The 17,750-nt window shown below is 44.3% G+C and overlaps 1 protein-coding gene and 1 pseudogene across 5 annotated transcripts in view; both read right to left on the bottom strand.

Annotated features, from left to right (window-relative positions):
- LOC143935546 (uncharacterized) overlaps positions 1-17,750 on the bottom strand; it is a 445,466-nt gene that overhangs the window by 352,212 nt on the left and 75,504 nt on the right. For 4 of the 5 annotated variants that reach the window (XM_077459495.1, XM_077459494.1, XM_077459497.1 and 1 more), the window contains one exon: positions 2,454-2,654. In XM_077459495.1, coding sequence (XP_077315621.1) covers positions 2,454-2,631 — 178 coding nt within the window. In that variant the 5' untranslated portion in view covers positions 2,632-2,654. Of the gene's footprint in view, positions 1-2,453; positions 2,655-11,109; positions 11,186-17,750 lie in introns of those variants that run through there. The other variant, XM_077459498.1, reaches the window with a different exon arrangement.
- On the bottom strand, positions 14,540-14,659 carry LOC143936277 (5S ribosomal RNA; annotated as a pseudogene).

The following is a 17,750-nucleotide window of genomic DNA, read 5'->3' as shown; positions in this document are numbered from 1 at the left end:
TCGAGGTGCAGATTTCGGCCCTGTCAGTGTTTTTTCAAAAGCCACTTGCATTGCATTCCCTGGTGCGGGCTTTTATCCAGGGGGCCATGCGGATAAGACCGGCAGTCAAACCTCCGGTATGCCCTTGGGATCTGAATTTGGTTCTCTCGGCTTTGCAGGGGCAACCATTTGAACCTTTGCATCTGGCTTCATTAGTTCTACTGACTAAAAAATTGGTCTTCTTGGTAGCCATATCCACGGCTAGAAGAGTATCAGAGCTAGCAGCTCTTTCCAGCAAGGAGCCATATCTAATTATTCATAAGGACCGGATGGTCATGCGTCCCAACAGGTCCTTTTTACCTAAGGTGGTTTCGGGATTCCATTTGAATCAAGACGTAATCCTACCATCCTTTTTTCCTGACCCACAGTCCGCAGAAGAAGAATCTTTGCACACTTTGGATGTGGTTAGAGCAATCAGTATTTATCTTCAAGCAACTGCTCAGATAAAGAAAACTGATTGCTTATTTATTTTGCCAGAAGGCCCTAGGAAGGGCCAGGCGGCGTCAAAATCCACTCTCTCAAGGTGGATTAGACAGGTTATTTCTCAGGCCTATAGTGTAAAGGGGAAGATTCCTCCTTTTCAAGTGAAAGCGCACTCTACTAAGGCTGTAAGTGCTTCTTGGGCAGTGAATCACCAGGCCTCCCTGGCTCAGATCTGTAAGGCTGCAACTTGGTCATCAGTCCACACATTCACCAGATTCTATCAGGTGGATGTCAGAGGGCAAGAGGATATCGCCTTCGGGCGCAGCATACTGCAGGCTGCAGTTTAGGTCCTCCGGTCCCTGGCTGTCTATAATTATGATCTGTGTCTCCCTCCCCTCAATCTGAGCATTGCTATGGGACATCCCACTATGTAATGAAGCTCCTGTGTCCCGTGATGTATGATCAAGAAAATGGGATTTTTATATACAGCTTACCTGTAAAAATCCTTTTCTTGAGAGTACATCACGGGACACAGGGCTCCCGCCCCTCTTGGGTTTTACGTGGTGTCTTATTGCTTTGCTACAAAACTGAGGTGCCTCCCATATGGGAGGGGTTATATAGGGGAGGAATTCTCCTTAATTGGGGTCAACCAGTGTCCAATCACCAGAGGTGCCTATATAACCCACTATGTAATGAAGCTCCTGTGTCCTGTGATGTACTCTCAAGAAAAGGATTTTACAGGTAAGCTGTATATAAAAATCCAATTTTTTTTTTCAGTTTCATACTTACCTAGGTGGATGCAGCATAGGTCCGATGCTGCATCTATCCCCCCTGGCTCCTCTGCACCGAGAATCGATCTATCGAAAACAACTGATGGCTTGGTTCTCACAGCTCTTTGAGCAGAAAGCTGCTGACTGTCAATCAGCAGCTCTCTGCTCTGATCCTCCACGCTCACTTGAGCGCTGAGCTGTGGAGGGGGCTGAGCGGCCATCCCAGGCTTTCAGTGGCTCGCTGAGAGGCTGAGACGGCATCAGTCCAGGCACCTAGTGGATCCAGACTTCCATTGTCGGGATGACCTGGTGCCTGGACTGATTTCTGTGAGGTTAACAGAGAGCGGACTTCAGTCCGCTCTCTGCTGAAAACATGTCACTACTTGCACTCCTGTGATCCATAGGAGAAGCCCAGCCAAACGAGCTTTGACTGGACTTGTCCTTTAAAGTGATTTATTTTAAACAACAAACATACTTAGCTGCTCTGTGTAATGGTTTTGCACAGAGCAGCCCTGTCCTCCTCTTCTGGTTTCCCTCACCAACGCTTCTGGCTCCTCCTGCCTTCAGAGTGCCCCAATAGCATGCTGCAAAGTATAGTACAGAGTTCCCCTATAGCATGCTGCAAAGTATAGTATAGCGTGCCAAAATAGCAAGGTAGATAAAACTTCTGCCATTAGAACCACTCACTTCCTGCCCAGGACTACATGTCCCATGAGGCATTGCTCCTCACACATTCACATTCAAAAGTTCTCAGGCACTTACTGACAAGTTTGGATGGTGTACTGAGCTGTATGTGTGCTGCACTGTGTCTCCTGACATGTATGGATGGTGTACTGAGTTGTATGTGTGCTGCACTGTATTTTCTGATATGTAAACAAATAATGCATTCTGTATGCAGGACAACGAATTGGCTGACCAGCTAATCTATTATGAAAATAGTTGTCGATTAATCAATTTGTTGTTTGCCCTAGTTCGAATCTCAGCCGGTTCAGCAGGAATCTGCTGAGATTTGAACCATGTATGGGCAGGATAAATGTAACCTAGATGATTAATGAATCAACTTACATGTGATTATTGACAGCAGCTGTTACAGCCGCTAACAATAATTAACGTGAATGTGAAAATTCACTTTGCAAAGTTTCTGGCAACCTTAGGTATAAACTTTCAAGCAGGTTTTATAAATGTATTTACATGATCTCACTTTACATATTTAAGGGTTACCTTTATCATCTTCGAATGTGACGACAGCATGCAACGGAGGTCCAGGGAAAATCTCAATATCCTCCACTTCTCCCCCTCCATTTCGAGTTCTCAGGAAGTGTATAGTGAGTTTATCCTTTGCACGGTTAGTTGGAATGTCAGTTGGAATGCCATCTACTCTCAGCTTTTTCCTCTCCATTATTCCCCAGATCCTTCAGGAAGCTGTTATCACAAATAAAGAATAACTTTGTAGAGAAGCAATTACAAAGCAATGGCGCTATTTTTACTCAGAGGAAAAAAAGTCACAGTATATATACAGTAGCTCTCAAAGTGAGTACACCCCTCACATTTTTGTAAAAAATTTATTATATCTTTTCATGTGACAACACTGAAGAAATGACACTTTGCTACAATGTAAAGTAGTGAGTGTACAGCTTGCATAATAGTGTAAAATTGTTGTCCCCTCATAACTCAACACATAGTCAATAATGTCTAAACCGTTGGCAACAAAAGTGAGTACACCCCTATGTGAAAATGTCCAAATTGGGCCCAGTCAGCAATCCCTCCCCAGTGTCATGTGACTCGTTAGAGTTACAAGGTCCCAGGTGTGAATGGGGTGCAGGTGTGTTAAATTTGGTGTTATCGCTCTCACTCTCTCATACTGGTCACTGGAAGTTCAACATGGCACCTCATGGCAAAGAACTCTGAGTATCTGCTAAAAAGAATTGTTGCTCTACATTAAGATGACCTAGGCTATTAGAAGATTGCCAAGACCCTAAAACTGAGCTGCAGCACAGTGGCCAAGACCATACAGAGGTTTAACAGGACAGGTTCCACTCAGAACAGGCCTCGCCATGGTCGATCAAAGAAGTTGAGTGCACATGCTCAGAGTCATATCCAGAGGTTGACTTTGGGAAATAGATGAGTGCTGCTAGCATTGCTGCAGAGGTTGAAGGGGTGGAGGTCAGCCTGTCAGGGCTCAGACCATACCCTGCACACTGCATCAAATTGGTCTGCATGTCTGTCGTCCCAGAAGGAAGCATCTTATAAAGAAGATACACAAGAAAGCCCGCAAACAGCTTGCTGAAGACAAGCAGACTAAGGACATGGATTACTGGTACCATGTCCTCTGGTCTGATGAGACCAAGATAAACGTATTTGGTACAGATGGTGTCAAGCATGTGTGGCAGCAACCAGGTGAGAAGTACAAAAACAAGTGTGTCTTGCCTACAGTCAAGCACGGTGGTGGAAGTGTCATGGTCTGGGCTGCGTGACTGCTGCTGACACTGGGGAGCTACAGTTCATTGAGGGAACCATGAATGCCAACATGTGCTGTGACATACTAAAGCAGAGCACGATCTCCCCCCTTCAGAGACTGGGCCGCAGGGCAGTATTCCAACATGATGACGACACCAAACACACCTCCAAGATGACTACTGCCTTGCTAAAGAAGCTGAGGGTAAAGGTGATGGACTGGACAAGCATGTCTCCAGGCCTAAACCCTATTGAGCATCCGTGGGGCATCCTCAAACGGAAGGTGGAGGAGAGCAAGGTCTCTAACATCCACCAGCTCCGTGATGTCCTCATGGAGGAGTGGAAGAGGACTCCAGTGGCAACCTGTGAAGCTCGGTTTAACTCCATGCCCAAGAGGGGTAAGGCAGTGCTGGAAAATGATGGTGGTCACACAAAATATTGACACCTTGGCCCCAATTTGGACATTTTCACTTAGGGGTGTACTCACTTTTGTTGCCAGCAGTTTAGACATTAATGGCTGTGTGTTAAGTTATTTTGAGGGGACAGCAAATTTACACTGTTATACAAGCTGTACACTCATTACTTTACATTGTAGCAAAGTGTAATTTCTTCAGTGTTGTCACATGAAAAGAAAGAATAAAATATTCCCAAAAATGTGAGGGGTGTACTCACTTTTATGAGAATATAAAGCCTGACACTAATATATATATATATATATTATATATATATATATATATATATATATATATATATAGTGTCAGGCTTTGGATGAGGTGCAATTTTCATACCAATACTAAAAACAGAAACAAGTTAAATCCAGGAAACAATGCAACTGTACCTAACCACTTAAGGACCGGTCTCTTTTTTAGATGTGTTGTTTACAACAAGTTAAAAATATTTTTTTTGCTAGAAAATTACTTAGAACCCCCAAACATTATGCATTTTTTTCTAATACCCTAGAGAATAGAATGGCTGTCGTTGAAATACTTTCTGTCACACCATATTTGTGCAGCGGTCTTATAAGCGCACTTTTTAAAAAAAAAATACACTTTTTTAAATAAAAAAATAAGACAACAGCTGCCCATTTTTTTTATATTGTGAAAGATAATGTTATGCCAAGTAAATTGATACCCAACATGTCACGCTTCAAAATTGCGCCTGCTCGTGGAATGGCGTCAAACTTTTACCCTTAAAAATCTCCATAGGCGACATTTTAAAAATTCTACAGGTTCAATGTTTTGCGTTACAAAGGAGGTCTAGGGCTAGAATTATTGCTCTTACTCTACCGATCATGGCAGTACCTCACATGTGGGGTTTGAACACCGTTTTCATATGCGGGTGCTACTCATGTATGTGTTCGCTTCTGCACGCGAGCTCGGCGGGACAGGACGCTTTTAAAAAAAAAAATCTTATTTATTTTACCTTTTATTTTTTATTTTTACATTGTTTAAAAAAAAAAGTCTCACTTTTATTCCTATTACAAGGAATGTAAAGATCCCTTGTAAAAAGCATGACAGGACCTGTTAAATATGAGACCTGAGGTCAAAAAGACCTTAAATCTCATATTTACACTAAAATGCAATAAATAAAGAAGTAAAAAATGTTGTCATTTAAATTTTTTTTTTTTTTAAAGAAATGGCCCTTTAAGAGCTATGGGCGGAAGTGACGTTTTGATGTCACTTCCACCCTGCAGTGTCATGGAGTTGGGTGGGGGCCATCTTCCCCTCACTCGTCTCCATGCACAGCCATGGGAAGGATCTGATCGCCTCCGCCTCTGCCGATGGCTCCGGTAAGCGCCGGAGGGCACTCGATCGCGGTGGGGGGGCCTTCTCTCACCACCGATAAAAGTGATCTTGTGGCGAATCCGCCACAGAGACCACTTTTATCTTGTACCAGACCGCTGGCCGAACACAGCGATACCAGGGTTATGACAGCTAGCCAAACCAATACTAACCTCTCTAATTCTAGCCAAGTTTGTGACCTAGTAGGAACGTCAGGTTCTACGAATTTCTTCCTTTGATGGAATTTGAATCAGCAGTCTGGTGAAGGACGCTACCATAGAAACCCTTTTGTCAATGGTTCCAGGTATTACACCCCAGATGGTAAAATGCAGTGACCACAGTCAGAGTTATTGCCATATGAGGTTTGTTTGAAGGTCAACCAAAACCAGAGTTGTACTTTTCTCAGCAGCCACTGCAAGAAATTGCTCAACTACACCAAAGGATGAGGAGTAGCTTTGTTTATTTATATTTTAAAAGTGTATTTTCCCACTAGCTAAGAAAGCGAACAGGACACATGGTTGGGTCTACTCCGAGTCTCCACCGAGCTCTAGTGCCCCAGTGATGACAGCAGTACATGATATATAGGATGTTCATATTGGTATGAGGAGTTTTGACAAATTAGTAAAATCCAAACAGACACTTTTCAATAGAATTTAAAAATACATTTCTAGAGGCTAAAATGAATTATAATTTTAACAATAGCTCTGGTTCTTGCCAGCTTTGGTATCAGGACAACTAGGTAGCCCACAAGTGTGTTCAACTTTAGTTTGGTATTAATGCAGATCTACAGCTTATAAGGCAAAATGAAACTCGTCCCAGCATCTTATGTCGTGGCCGATCGTGAGGATCTGATGGCACGAGAGAAGGTAAGAATGGGAGGGACAGCTGGAAGGGAAGTGCTTACCATTCTCGACCAGGTCTGGGCATGGTTTCCTGCTTATATATGGTGGGGGCTTGAGCTTATGAAACTATTGAAGAATTTCTCATCCATTGAGGATGGGATGTTTCATGTAACTGTTGAAGCTACAAGGAAGTTCCCACAGTCCAAGGGGGGTTTCTGGGAATTCATAAGTAAATATTTTTATACCTGGATCAGGGATACTCGTGACAAAGTTCAGACCCATGTGGATAAGGTTCAGATCCCTGCGAGGCAAAGCCAGAGCTATAGCTAGTGAAGGTTGAAGTCCTTTTAAGAGTCTGGGAATCTTTGGGGATTTCATTTTTTATTTTGCGGCGGATCATAGTTTAAGGAAGTAGGGGTATATATACTCATGTTATTTTTGTTTCTATTGCTTCTATATGCCGTGATGAGGTGCTGCTGTTGCCTGATTGGACAAGTGAACAGAGCCTGAGCAGATGATGATGTCCTTAAACCCAACCCACATACAAGACACAGAGGATCCCAGACTGACTGGCCTTCACGTCCTCCTCTAGAGGTCATCCCGCCTGAAGAACAGAGTCTACATGTCAAGCCTTGTTTTCCTTTTTATGGACTGTAAGGACTGATTAATTTCCAGGTGTAAGAGGAAGATCAAGATTCATCGAGGGACACATGGGAGCATATGACAAGAGGAGGGACTGTTGTGGAAATTTTATGACGATGTATTTTAATATGTATTGTTATAGAGCCTCCCAATGTTAATGCTCCCACAACCCGCTCTAAAAAGCTGACACTGGTTGAGGTCCGTTAGGTAGTGGAAAACTTCCTGTTGTTGGAGAGAGGTGTTTGCAGAGTGAAGATATGTCTGCCGACAAAAGGGCTCCTGTGTGATGCACAGAAGTTCGTCTGGGGGGGTGTGTTTGCTCTGCAAACGCATTATCGGTTTAGCAGATGTGCGCTCGTGTCACTCCTGTATGCCTGATCAACATATTTGTGGTGCCTCTGGCATACACCTGCAGATAAGCTCCCATCAGCAGGAACTGTGTTCATTGGTTGTTGTATAGATTAATTTTTCCTGTGTTGACATTCACATCCTGTGTAGGAGGCTGTTGGAGCTAGGACCTCCTGTTTGTAATTTCTTTTGTTGTCTTTAACCACTACAATACAGGGCACTTTCGCCCCCTTCCTCCCCAGCCCAATTTTCAGCTTTCATCGTTCTCACAATTTCAATGACAATTGCACGGTCATGCTACGCTGTACCCAAATTAAATTGTTATCATTTTGTTTGCACAAATAGAGCTTTATTTTGGTGTTATTTATTAACGACTCTGTTTTAAATTTTTTGTGATATAAGCGAAAAAAGAGCGGAAATTTGGAAAAAAACTATATTTTCTTCTTTCTATTTTAAAAGAAATCCAATAAAATCGAATTTTGTCATAAATTTAAGCCAAAATGTATTCTGCTACATGTCTTTGGTAAAAAAAATTTGGTTAAGGGTCCTTTCACACGGGGCGGATCAGTTCTGATCCGCCCCGTGGATGTCCGTTTGCTCAGCGGGGATCACTCCGCCGATCCCCGCTGAGCAGGGAGATGACAGGTCTGTCTCCGCACACTGTGCAGGGACGGACCTGTCACAGCGCCGCTCTCCCCTATGGGAGATCGGATGACGACGGACCGCAGTGCCCGTCGTCATCCGATCCGATCCGCAGACGGATGGAAAAATAGCTTTTTCCTCCGTCACACTTTTTCGGATCGGAGCGGGTCGGATGTCAGCGGACATGTCACCGCTGACATCCGACGCTCCATAGACCTCTATGGAGCACCCGTTCAGGTCCGCCTGAAAAACTGACAGGCGGGCCTGAACGGGACGTTAGTGTGAAAGGGGCCTAAGTGTATAATAATTGGTTTGTGTGATCACGGACATATGTACGCAAATGATCATGGACATATGTGTACAGATAATCATTGGGACATGTTTTTATTATTAGGGACATGTGTTTTTATGTGTTATTATTTGGGGATATGTATGTTTTGGGGACATATGTGGGGACATTGTGTTTATACTGTGTGGTGTGTTGTGTGTTTACACTAGGCTGGTGATCAGTGAGTAAAAAGCTGTAAAAAACAGCTCATACTCACTGATCATCAGCCGGCTACAGCGATCTGCTCTCCTCTCCTCAGCGATGACTTCTGTGTGAGGAGAGGAGGAGCCGATTGCCTAGCAACCGGCTGTTTGTTTGTTTACATCACATGACGGCCTTGATTGGACACGGCCGTCATGTGATCAGGAGGGCCAATCACAGAGCCCTCCTGCCGATCCAAGATGCGCCGTGTCCGGGTGACACGAGCGCACCGGGATCGCGCGCGAGATCCCCCTCCTTCTGAAGGATGGTCAGGAACGTCCACTCAGAGGTAGAGAGCTCCCACCCGGCCGTATATGTACATTGGACGGGTGGGAAGTGGTTAAATAAAAGAACAAGACAGTAGTGCTAAGATGAAGATGTAAGTATGGTCATGTCTGTTTACTGGGGAAATGCGGGAGACATGGTTTAAGTAACATGGATTATTTAAAGATGTAATATTCTATTAGGCTGAAAGGGTGCTTATTAGCTCAAGAGTATAGTGGAATATCCATGACACTCTCCCCTTTAGCCTAGGTTCACATATGCAAACACATCACATATGCAAACACAGATGCAGACATCGCATGTGATTCACACCCACGTTGCTGTGTTGATCACATGTTCAGTTCAGTCATACAGCTGAATTCACACAAAAAAGGTGCAGGGACTTTTTTTTCCACACTGGAATCAGATTGCATGGGTGTTCACACCCATGTGATCTGATTCCTCTCCAAATCCAAAGTCCCCACTGTGATCTGTAAACTGATCTGGGGGTATCATTAACTTTGTATTGACACCAGCAGCGGTTTGCAGAGGGCAGTGTAAACTGCCTGCGGGAGAGATTGCGATGCGGGGACCGGCACTGGAATCGCGCTGGTTCCCGCATCACTATAGTGTGAACCAAGGCTGAGTAAACCAATCCCCAGGCTTACAGAATAAAATTAACTAGGAGACTAAAATGGGTGTTTAGGAAAAACTATTTTGTTTTATAAACTGATTAGTAAAAGATTTTTAGAACAGGACTAGCAGATACATTGGAGTAAGGTGGACTTATGTACTACAGCACTTAATTTTTCAGGACAAAGCCAAGTTTGTTTGGCTTTAGGGCAGACCTAGAAACTCAATCAGAATATTTGCATGTACAGCTCTCTGCACAACTCATCTTATATTGCGGGAGTCAGCAACCTGTAGATCATGATCTACCAGTAGATCGTGGACAGGTGACTGGTAGATTGCGGTCTGGTCTTGCTGACCCGAAATTCCAGAGCATTAAACAGAGTGCAATGCAAAAGGGCCTACTTGTAAATTTGGAGTTGTAGTAGGGAACAAGAGCCACATAAGCCAATGTCTCCTCTGTAGTGACGGCTTCTGTCCCATGTGGAATGATACCTACTGCACTACACCTCTTATCCCGACTAGTGGTCTCCAGAGTAGTGCCAGCAGCAGGAAAGAAATATCTTCAGGTCAGTGTGAAGCAATACACTGAGCATAATAGTTTATTTCACACTGATGTGCTGTGGTTTACCCACACTGTGGGTGCAGTGCAATATACCTGTAGCTTTCCTGCAGGTCTGCTGTGCTTAGCCATAACCTTATATTATATCCTGTGGGTTTGGCGCACTTTCTGAATACAGGAGTTTTGGTGTGCTTTCAGAATGTGCATCACACCAGCAGGATATAATAGAAGTCTTTGCCAAAGCACAGCTAACCCAGGAAAGTTGCAGATGCACTACCCTTCAGTGTGAAAGCATCATTATAGGTGGCTCAGAACAGTAAGGGTTCATTTACATTTGCAGTTTAGGGGGTGGTAAAACCCCATAGTTAAGATGTTTTTACCACTCCGAATGCACCCCCTTTAGCTGCAGTGGCCAAGGTGTACACTTGTTGCAGCCGCATCAGGAGTTACAAGCCCTGTCATGGTTGGTGGGTGTGACACCGACCAAGCATGACCCATTCAAGTGAATGGGGTCACTCTGCAAGTGCCCTGCAACCTTGTGCAGTACAGCAAACAAGGGGTTTAAGCAGGCAGTGTTATGTTGCTTTCTCACCACCTGCTTTAACCCCTTGGACCCTACAGAAGCTTGCAGTTGCAGGGCCTTTGCAGAGTGGCCCCATTTACCTGAATGGGTTGTGATTGGCAGGCGGTAGTACCCACCAAAAGCAACAGGGGGTTTCATTTTTGCTGCTGAATGTATATACCTTTTTCTGTTGCTTCAGCAGATAATCGGGATAGAGATAGGCCATTGTAAAAGTCTCAACTGCACACTTTACGTGTGAACGAGCCCTAAGGGTGCTGCTGCCGATTACAACTCTGAAAAGTGATCCAAGTGTGCTTGACAGCTGTTGAGTGATATGTTGCATTCTCACCACCTGATTGAAACCTATGATTGCCATGCAATGCATGTGATTGTGGCACAGTAGTACGGCAATTAGGGGTTTAAATCAGGTGTGAGGAGACAACGCTGTGCCGGTGATCTTTGACTCTCTCCCTTGTTGATCAGGTAGATCTCCACCTCTTTAAGGTTGCCTGCCCTGGTTATATTTTAATCAGTATAATAAACCAGAACCTCATGACTTTGCAAAACCAAATCAGTTTTAAATCATCTGTTGATATCTGCAATTGAAATATGTTTACATACCAGTAACAACTTTGCTCCTCTTTATTTCAGCATGGGAAGAAGGCCCTCTCATTACAAATGAACTGTCATTAGTGTCCTAATGTGCAAAAATATACAGTATTTTCTTTAGATAGAAGCATGCAAACTTTAAATCAAACATTTATTTTAGCTTTGAATGAGGAAGTGTTTAGAATCTCTCAGAATTTAATGGATTTCCGTTTCCCCATTAGAGAATGTTCTCCTCACCTCCTGTGTCTCCAGGACAGAAAATTAAAGGAGACCTCTTCATCGGGGACAGAGCAATAGAAGCCTTGTTCCTGATGAAGTTTTGTATTTACTATTGCCTTAAAAGGCAATAGTCAATTGCTTTATTTTTGCAAATAAAAAAAATATATAGCACATACAATTGTGACACAAGCCATATTGTATTTGTAACAGTGCTGTAATTTTCTGTAAAATTCAATGCAATATGGCAACCTGGAGGTGTTCTGTACACAGATGAATGTCATTTCCTGCTTGCATGATTTGCTGACTGATTTTCCTAGAAGTCCGCACAAATATACAAATCAAATCAGGGGCATCCTCTGCAACAAACATTTCAGCTTTGGTGAGATATCCCCAGGGCAGCCATCTGAAATTTTTGGGCCCCTTACACAGCTATTCCTGCCCCCCCCCCCCCCCCGAGCCTGACCACCAACATTCCCCAAGGCCTGCCCATGGCCATGCCACCGAATATGCAGTCAGTACCCCTCACACCTGTATATATGTCAGCCCCCCTTCTCACCCCTGTACAATCAGTCCCCCTCCTTATACCTGTATGCATCAGCCCCTCTCCTCACACCTGTATATGTCAGCCCCCCTCACACCTGTATACATGTCAGCCCCCCTTACTCCTGTATATATATCAGCTCCCCCCACACCAGTATATATGTTAGCCCTCCTAACTCCTGTATATATGTCAGCCCCCCCCCACACCTGTATATATGTCAGCCCCCTCACACCTGTATATATGTGAACCCCCCACACCTGTATACATGTCAGCCCCCCTTTTCACACCTGTATGCACCCAGCCCCCTTCCCCAATTCTGTATAAATGTCAGCCCCCTCACATCTGTATATATGTCAGGCCCTTCTCACACCTGTATACATTTCAGCCCCCCTCACTTCTGTATATATGTTGGCTTCCCACCCTCACACATGTATACATGTCAGGCACCCCCTCCCCTATATACATGCCAGCCCCCCCTGTATAAATGTCAGGCCCCTTCCTCACCTGTATACATGTCAGGGCCCCTCCTCACCTGTATACATGTCAGGGCCCCCCCAACTGGGTTCCCCTCCACCTGCTCCTGCCAGGGCCCCTCCAGATGATCGGGCCCCTTACAGTTGTATCGGCTGTACCCCCCTGATGGCTGCCCTGGATATCCCCAAGGGGTTAATCATGTCTACAGGGATTCAGACCCTGCTACTTTCATCATTAGAATTCTGCAAGTACAGCAGTTGATTACGAATGAAAAAGTCAGTCCCATTCAGATTCACATAGACAGAAAAAGGTGGGAATCTGCAACAATATTTGTCAAAATCCCTGCAATGTACACAGATCACCCAAAGAGGAATGTTTTTTTCTCAACAAAAGTGGAGTTCCTCTTTAACATGAAAAATTCAGTCTATGGAAACAAAGTACCTAGCCATCATTTGACCTTGGTGGTATACAGTAATTGTAGAGACCCCTCATATAAGTGCTCATGGTGGAAGCAACCAAACATCCTGTATGCCTGGATGGGATTAGAGGAAAACTTTGGCTTGCCTAGAGAAACAGGAAGTTGTCCTACATCATAAGTAAGACTCTTTGAGCAGGAACTTTTGTACTGTTGATAGCTAGTATGCTTGTGTTTCATGCTGCTTTTTTGGAGGATTGTATGTAAGAGTAAAAAAACAACCAGGGGAACTAAAATATTTACAGGCATGAATTTTGCACATTATTGGATGAAGTTGCTGGACAATACACAGAAAAAAAAAAACACAAAAAAAAAACCTGTAAGACAAAGTCATAATAAGATTTTTATAACAGCTTACCTGTAAAATCCTTTTCTTTGAAGTACATCACGGGACACAGCGCCATAGTAGTTACTATGCGGGTTATAGGCCACCTTCAGGTGATGGACACTGGCAAAACCCTAAGACCCCTTTCACACCGAGGGCCCGAGGACTTTCACACTGGAGCGGTGCGCTGGCGCGACGTCAGGAAAAGTTCTGCCAGCAGCTTCTTTGGAGAGGTGCTCAATGGGGCAGCACTGCAATACCGCTGGCAAAACGCTGCTATTGCGGGCGGTTTTCTCGGCCGCTATCGGGGGGGGGGGGTAAAAGCACCCTACTAGTGGCCAAAATGCGCCGCAAATCTGACGGTAAAACACCGCTAAAAATAGCGGCATTTTACCGCCAACGCTATGGGCAGCGCAGTGTGAAAGCCATCTATGACAGGAAGTCAACTCCCTATATAACCCCTCCAACTACTGGGAGTAGTACAAAGCAATACATGTGTATACTAGAAAGAGGGGCGGGACTTCTGTGTCCTGTTATGTACTTCAAAGAAAAGGATTTTACAGGTAAGCCGTTATAGAAATCCTATTTTCTCATGGTACATCACGGGACACAGCGCCATAGTAGTTACTATGTGGGGTGTCCCATAGCAATGCCAACTGAGGGGAGGGAGACAACAGAATTAGGGCAACATGAGACTAGAGGAGTTATACTGCTGCCTGCAGCACACTATGCCCAAAGGGGATATCCTCATGCCTTTTTATATTCCCCTGATAAAATCTGGTAAATGTATGGACGGACAACCAAGTTGAGGCCTTGCAGATTTGAACCATGGAAGCTTGGTGATGCAGCCCGACGAAGCACTAACAGCCCTAGTGGGGTGTGCTTTAATATGAAAAGGTGGAACTTTCCTCCTTAAACCATAAGCTTGAACAATGACTTGTCAAATCCATTTATAAATAGTAGATTTTGATGCTGCCTGTCCTCTTTGAGGACCTTAAGGCAACACAAACAAAACATTTGTTTTTATTATCTGAATAGTCGTTCTTAAATAGATTTTGACTGCTCTCACCACATCAAGAGAATGTAGTGACTTTTCTTCCACAGAACAGGGATATGGGGAAAAAAAATGAAGGTAGAACAATATTATGGTTTAAATGAAATCCTAATTTTCTACCTAGGGTAGTCTCAGGTTGAGGACACACTACAACCTTATCCTTGTGAATAATTAAATATGACTCTACAAGAAAGAGCAGCCAACTCTGATACCATTCTTGCAGAAGATATGGCTACCAGCAAAACTAGTTTCCTTGTCAAAAAGGATCTACCACTTTTCCAGGTAACTGAAGGAAGGATTTTCCCCTTTGCAGATTTTTGGCTATTAACCATAAACTGAGGCTCCAGCGCACCCAGCCTACAGCACCTGGTATTTCCAGGCGGTCTCCCATCCAGGCACTAGCCAGGCCTGACCCTGCTTAGCCTCCAAGATCCGACGAGATTGGGGGTGCTTCAGGGTGATGTGGCCGTAGGCTTTGGAGTCAGACACATTGGGAATCTAGAGCTTGAACCCTTTGTTCCAAGACGATAGGATACTCTTTTGCAGCAGTCTTGAATGAAACTGAACATAAGGAACGGCCTCGAATGAAGCCACCATCTTTCCCAACAACCTCATGCAAAGCTGAATAGAAGAATTCATCTTGCTTCGACCACCAAAATCAGTTGCTTTTATGGCGCTGATCTTTGCCTGGGGCAAGAATACCTGGGTGTATCTATGATCAGACCCAAGTATTTTAGCCTTCTTCATGGTTTTGAAGAAGATTTCTTCTAGGTTACGGATCTGACCTAGATATTCTATGTAGTTGAATGTGGTGACCATACTTTGGTCTAAGCGGGCTACCGACTGGTCCTTCAAGAACAGATCATCTAGGTAAACCATAATTGTTATACCTTGGACCCTTAATCTGGCCAGAACCTTTGTAAACACTCAAGGTGCAGTAGCTAGACTGAAAAGAAGAGCTACACACTGAAAATGAAGATTTTCCACTTTGAAAATTAGATATTACTAGTGAGCGAGGAAATAGGCACACGGAGGTATGCATCTTTGATGTTCATTGACGCCCGAAGTTCTCCTTGTAGGATGGAGATGACTGATTGGATTGACACCATGCGAAAAAAGAGTGCTTATATTCAGGAATTGAATTTAGAGTTTTGAGATCCAGAATGTCCATTAGGTTTTGGGAAAAAAATGTTTGAACCAAACCCCAACTTCTGCTCTTACATGGGGACCACCATTATCATTTTTTTGCCAAAAGATGGTCCAATGCTTGAGAGAAAGATCTATTTTTCTCTGTATCCTTAGGAACGTTTGATCGGAGAAAATGAGGAGATAGGAACTCTCGGAAACTCCAGTTTGTACCTTGGAACTATTGAGGAAGTCACCCATCTGTCTTGACACTCTTCCCCAGATCCTTGAGAACCACAGAAGAAATCCCCCTATTTGAGTGAGCGGGGGCACCTCCTCATAAGGAGGCTTGAGTATTTTGTAGGTTTCCTTGACCCTGAAGATTACCTTTAGAACATGACAGCTGAGACCGTTGTGACTGCCTGGAGTTTTTAAAATAAAAAATGGAAAATTCCTATCAAAATACTTACCGTAAATTTTCCTTTCATGATGGACTCCATGGCAGCAACGTGTGAGTTTAGTCCCGCCTCTATTACCCCATAGGACACTACTCCCATAAATCTTTTCTTCCTGCCAACGGCCCTGTTCAATAACTAGCCTACTCCAGACATATGGGAGGGAACTCCTGCTGCCATGGACTCCATCAGAAAAGGAAAGTTATGGCAAGTATTTTCATAGGAAGTTTTAATTTTCCTGACAGACTCCATGGCAGCAACGTGTGGGAAATAACTCGCCATACACACCCAGGTGTGCAAAAATGCTGAACAAAGATTTAACACCATCAACCGATAGTACTTTCAAACCAAAATTGACAGAAGACAAAGTAGCTGGTTCAACACAATAATGAGACATAAAAGTATGAATTGATGACCAGTGACATAACCATGACAAGTTAGGAAGTGTGATTTCCTGGTAATCGTGGAAGACTTTAGTGGAGGTGACTTTGGGATTTGTCCCTAGCATTGGGTTTAGGACCACTCTGTCTGGGAAAAAAAAAAAAAGGTGAGAATGGGCTCCTTTGACCCTAGGGACTGAATTTCAGTAATCCTCTTCGCCGAGGTTATGGCTACTAGAAAGGAAGTCTTAAGTGTAAGTTCTCTGATCGAGAGTGGCTTGTCAAGTTGCGAGAAAATAAATCAAGGACTAATGGAACATCCCATTTGAGAAACCTAGGTTTCCTCTGCAGTCTGAGCCTGACTGCCCCCTTGAAGAACTGTTGGACCAAAGGATGTTTGCCCCATGAAACCCCGGAGAAAGCTGAAATTGCTGATACTTGAACACGGAAAGAACTAACAGACAGGAAAAAATCCAGTCCTGTTTGCAGGAAACTTAAGAAGTCTTGAACTGCCGGAGCACTACAAGAGTTGGACTTGGAGGACATATGGCTTGTGAATTTTGCCCAAATATTTCATATACCAGACTGGTACTTCTTCTTGCACTGAGGAAAGTGGGAATGACCTCTTCAGGGCAGCCTAATGCCTCTAACCTTCCCCTCTGAAAAACCAGACCCTTAGGCGCAGGTGATCCGTGCAGGGATGTAGACTCCAGCCCTGAGACAGAAGATCTGGTCTGAGGGGCAAGGGAATCGGATCCCGGACACTGAGGAGTGTTAAGGAGGGGAAACGAAGGCATGTTGGGCCAGTAAGGAACTATGGCTATCACCTTTGCTACCTCTGACCTGTGTCTCCGCAGGAACTGAAGAATGATGGGGGTTGAAGGGAAGGCATAAGCTTTGCGAAACCACCATCGCTCCATCAGGGCATCCACTCCATACGCCTGAGGATCCTGGAACCTCGAGTAGTACCTCACCAGCTTATTCTTGCAAGGGGAGATCGACTTCTGGGGAGATCCCCAATGTTAAGATCCAACTGAATACCTCTTTGTGGAGAGACCATTCGTTGTTGTCTAAAGGGATTTGAGAAGTCTGCCTGGATGTTCTGAATCCCGGGTACATATGTTGCTGTTAAGTTGACCAGGTTCCTCTGAGCCCAGGTCCTAATTGGTTCTACTTCTTGAAGTAGGAACAGTTTTCGAGTACCCCCTTGTTTCCTTATGTACGCCACCACCGTCATGTTGTCTAGTCTGCATAGAACTGAGGTTCCTGATATCAGATGACGAAATACCAGAAGTGCCTGAAATGCTGCACTCAACTCCAAGATGATTGACACTGTTACTCTGGAAGGAAAGTCCCAGGTGCCCTGTGCCACTTCTGTCAAGCAATGGGCGCCCCAGCCCTTGTTGCTGGCATCTGTTGTTATCGTGACCCATGTGGTGGGAAGAATGGAGTGGCAGTTGTAAAGATTTTCCCACTTGAGCCACCAGGGAAGGGAACTTCTCATGGTCGAAGTAATGTAAATAAGCTGGGCTTTGTTGCCTAACCACTGATGAAGAAAGCCTTTTTGTAAGGGCCTCATCTTCCACTGTGCCCACTTCACCATTG

Source organism: Lithobates pipiens, unplaced genomic scaffold (genome assembly GCF_037356315.1).
Source record: "Lithobates pipiens isolate NorthernLeopardFrog02 unplaced genomic scaffold, aLitPip1_a1.2 Scaffold_28, whole genome shotgun sequence".
Taxonomy (NCBI): Eukaryota; Metazoa; Chordata; class Amphibia; order Anura; family Ranidae; genus Lithobates; species Lithobates pipiens.
This window is presented reverse-complemented; position numbering and strand designations above follow the sequence as displayed.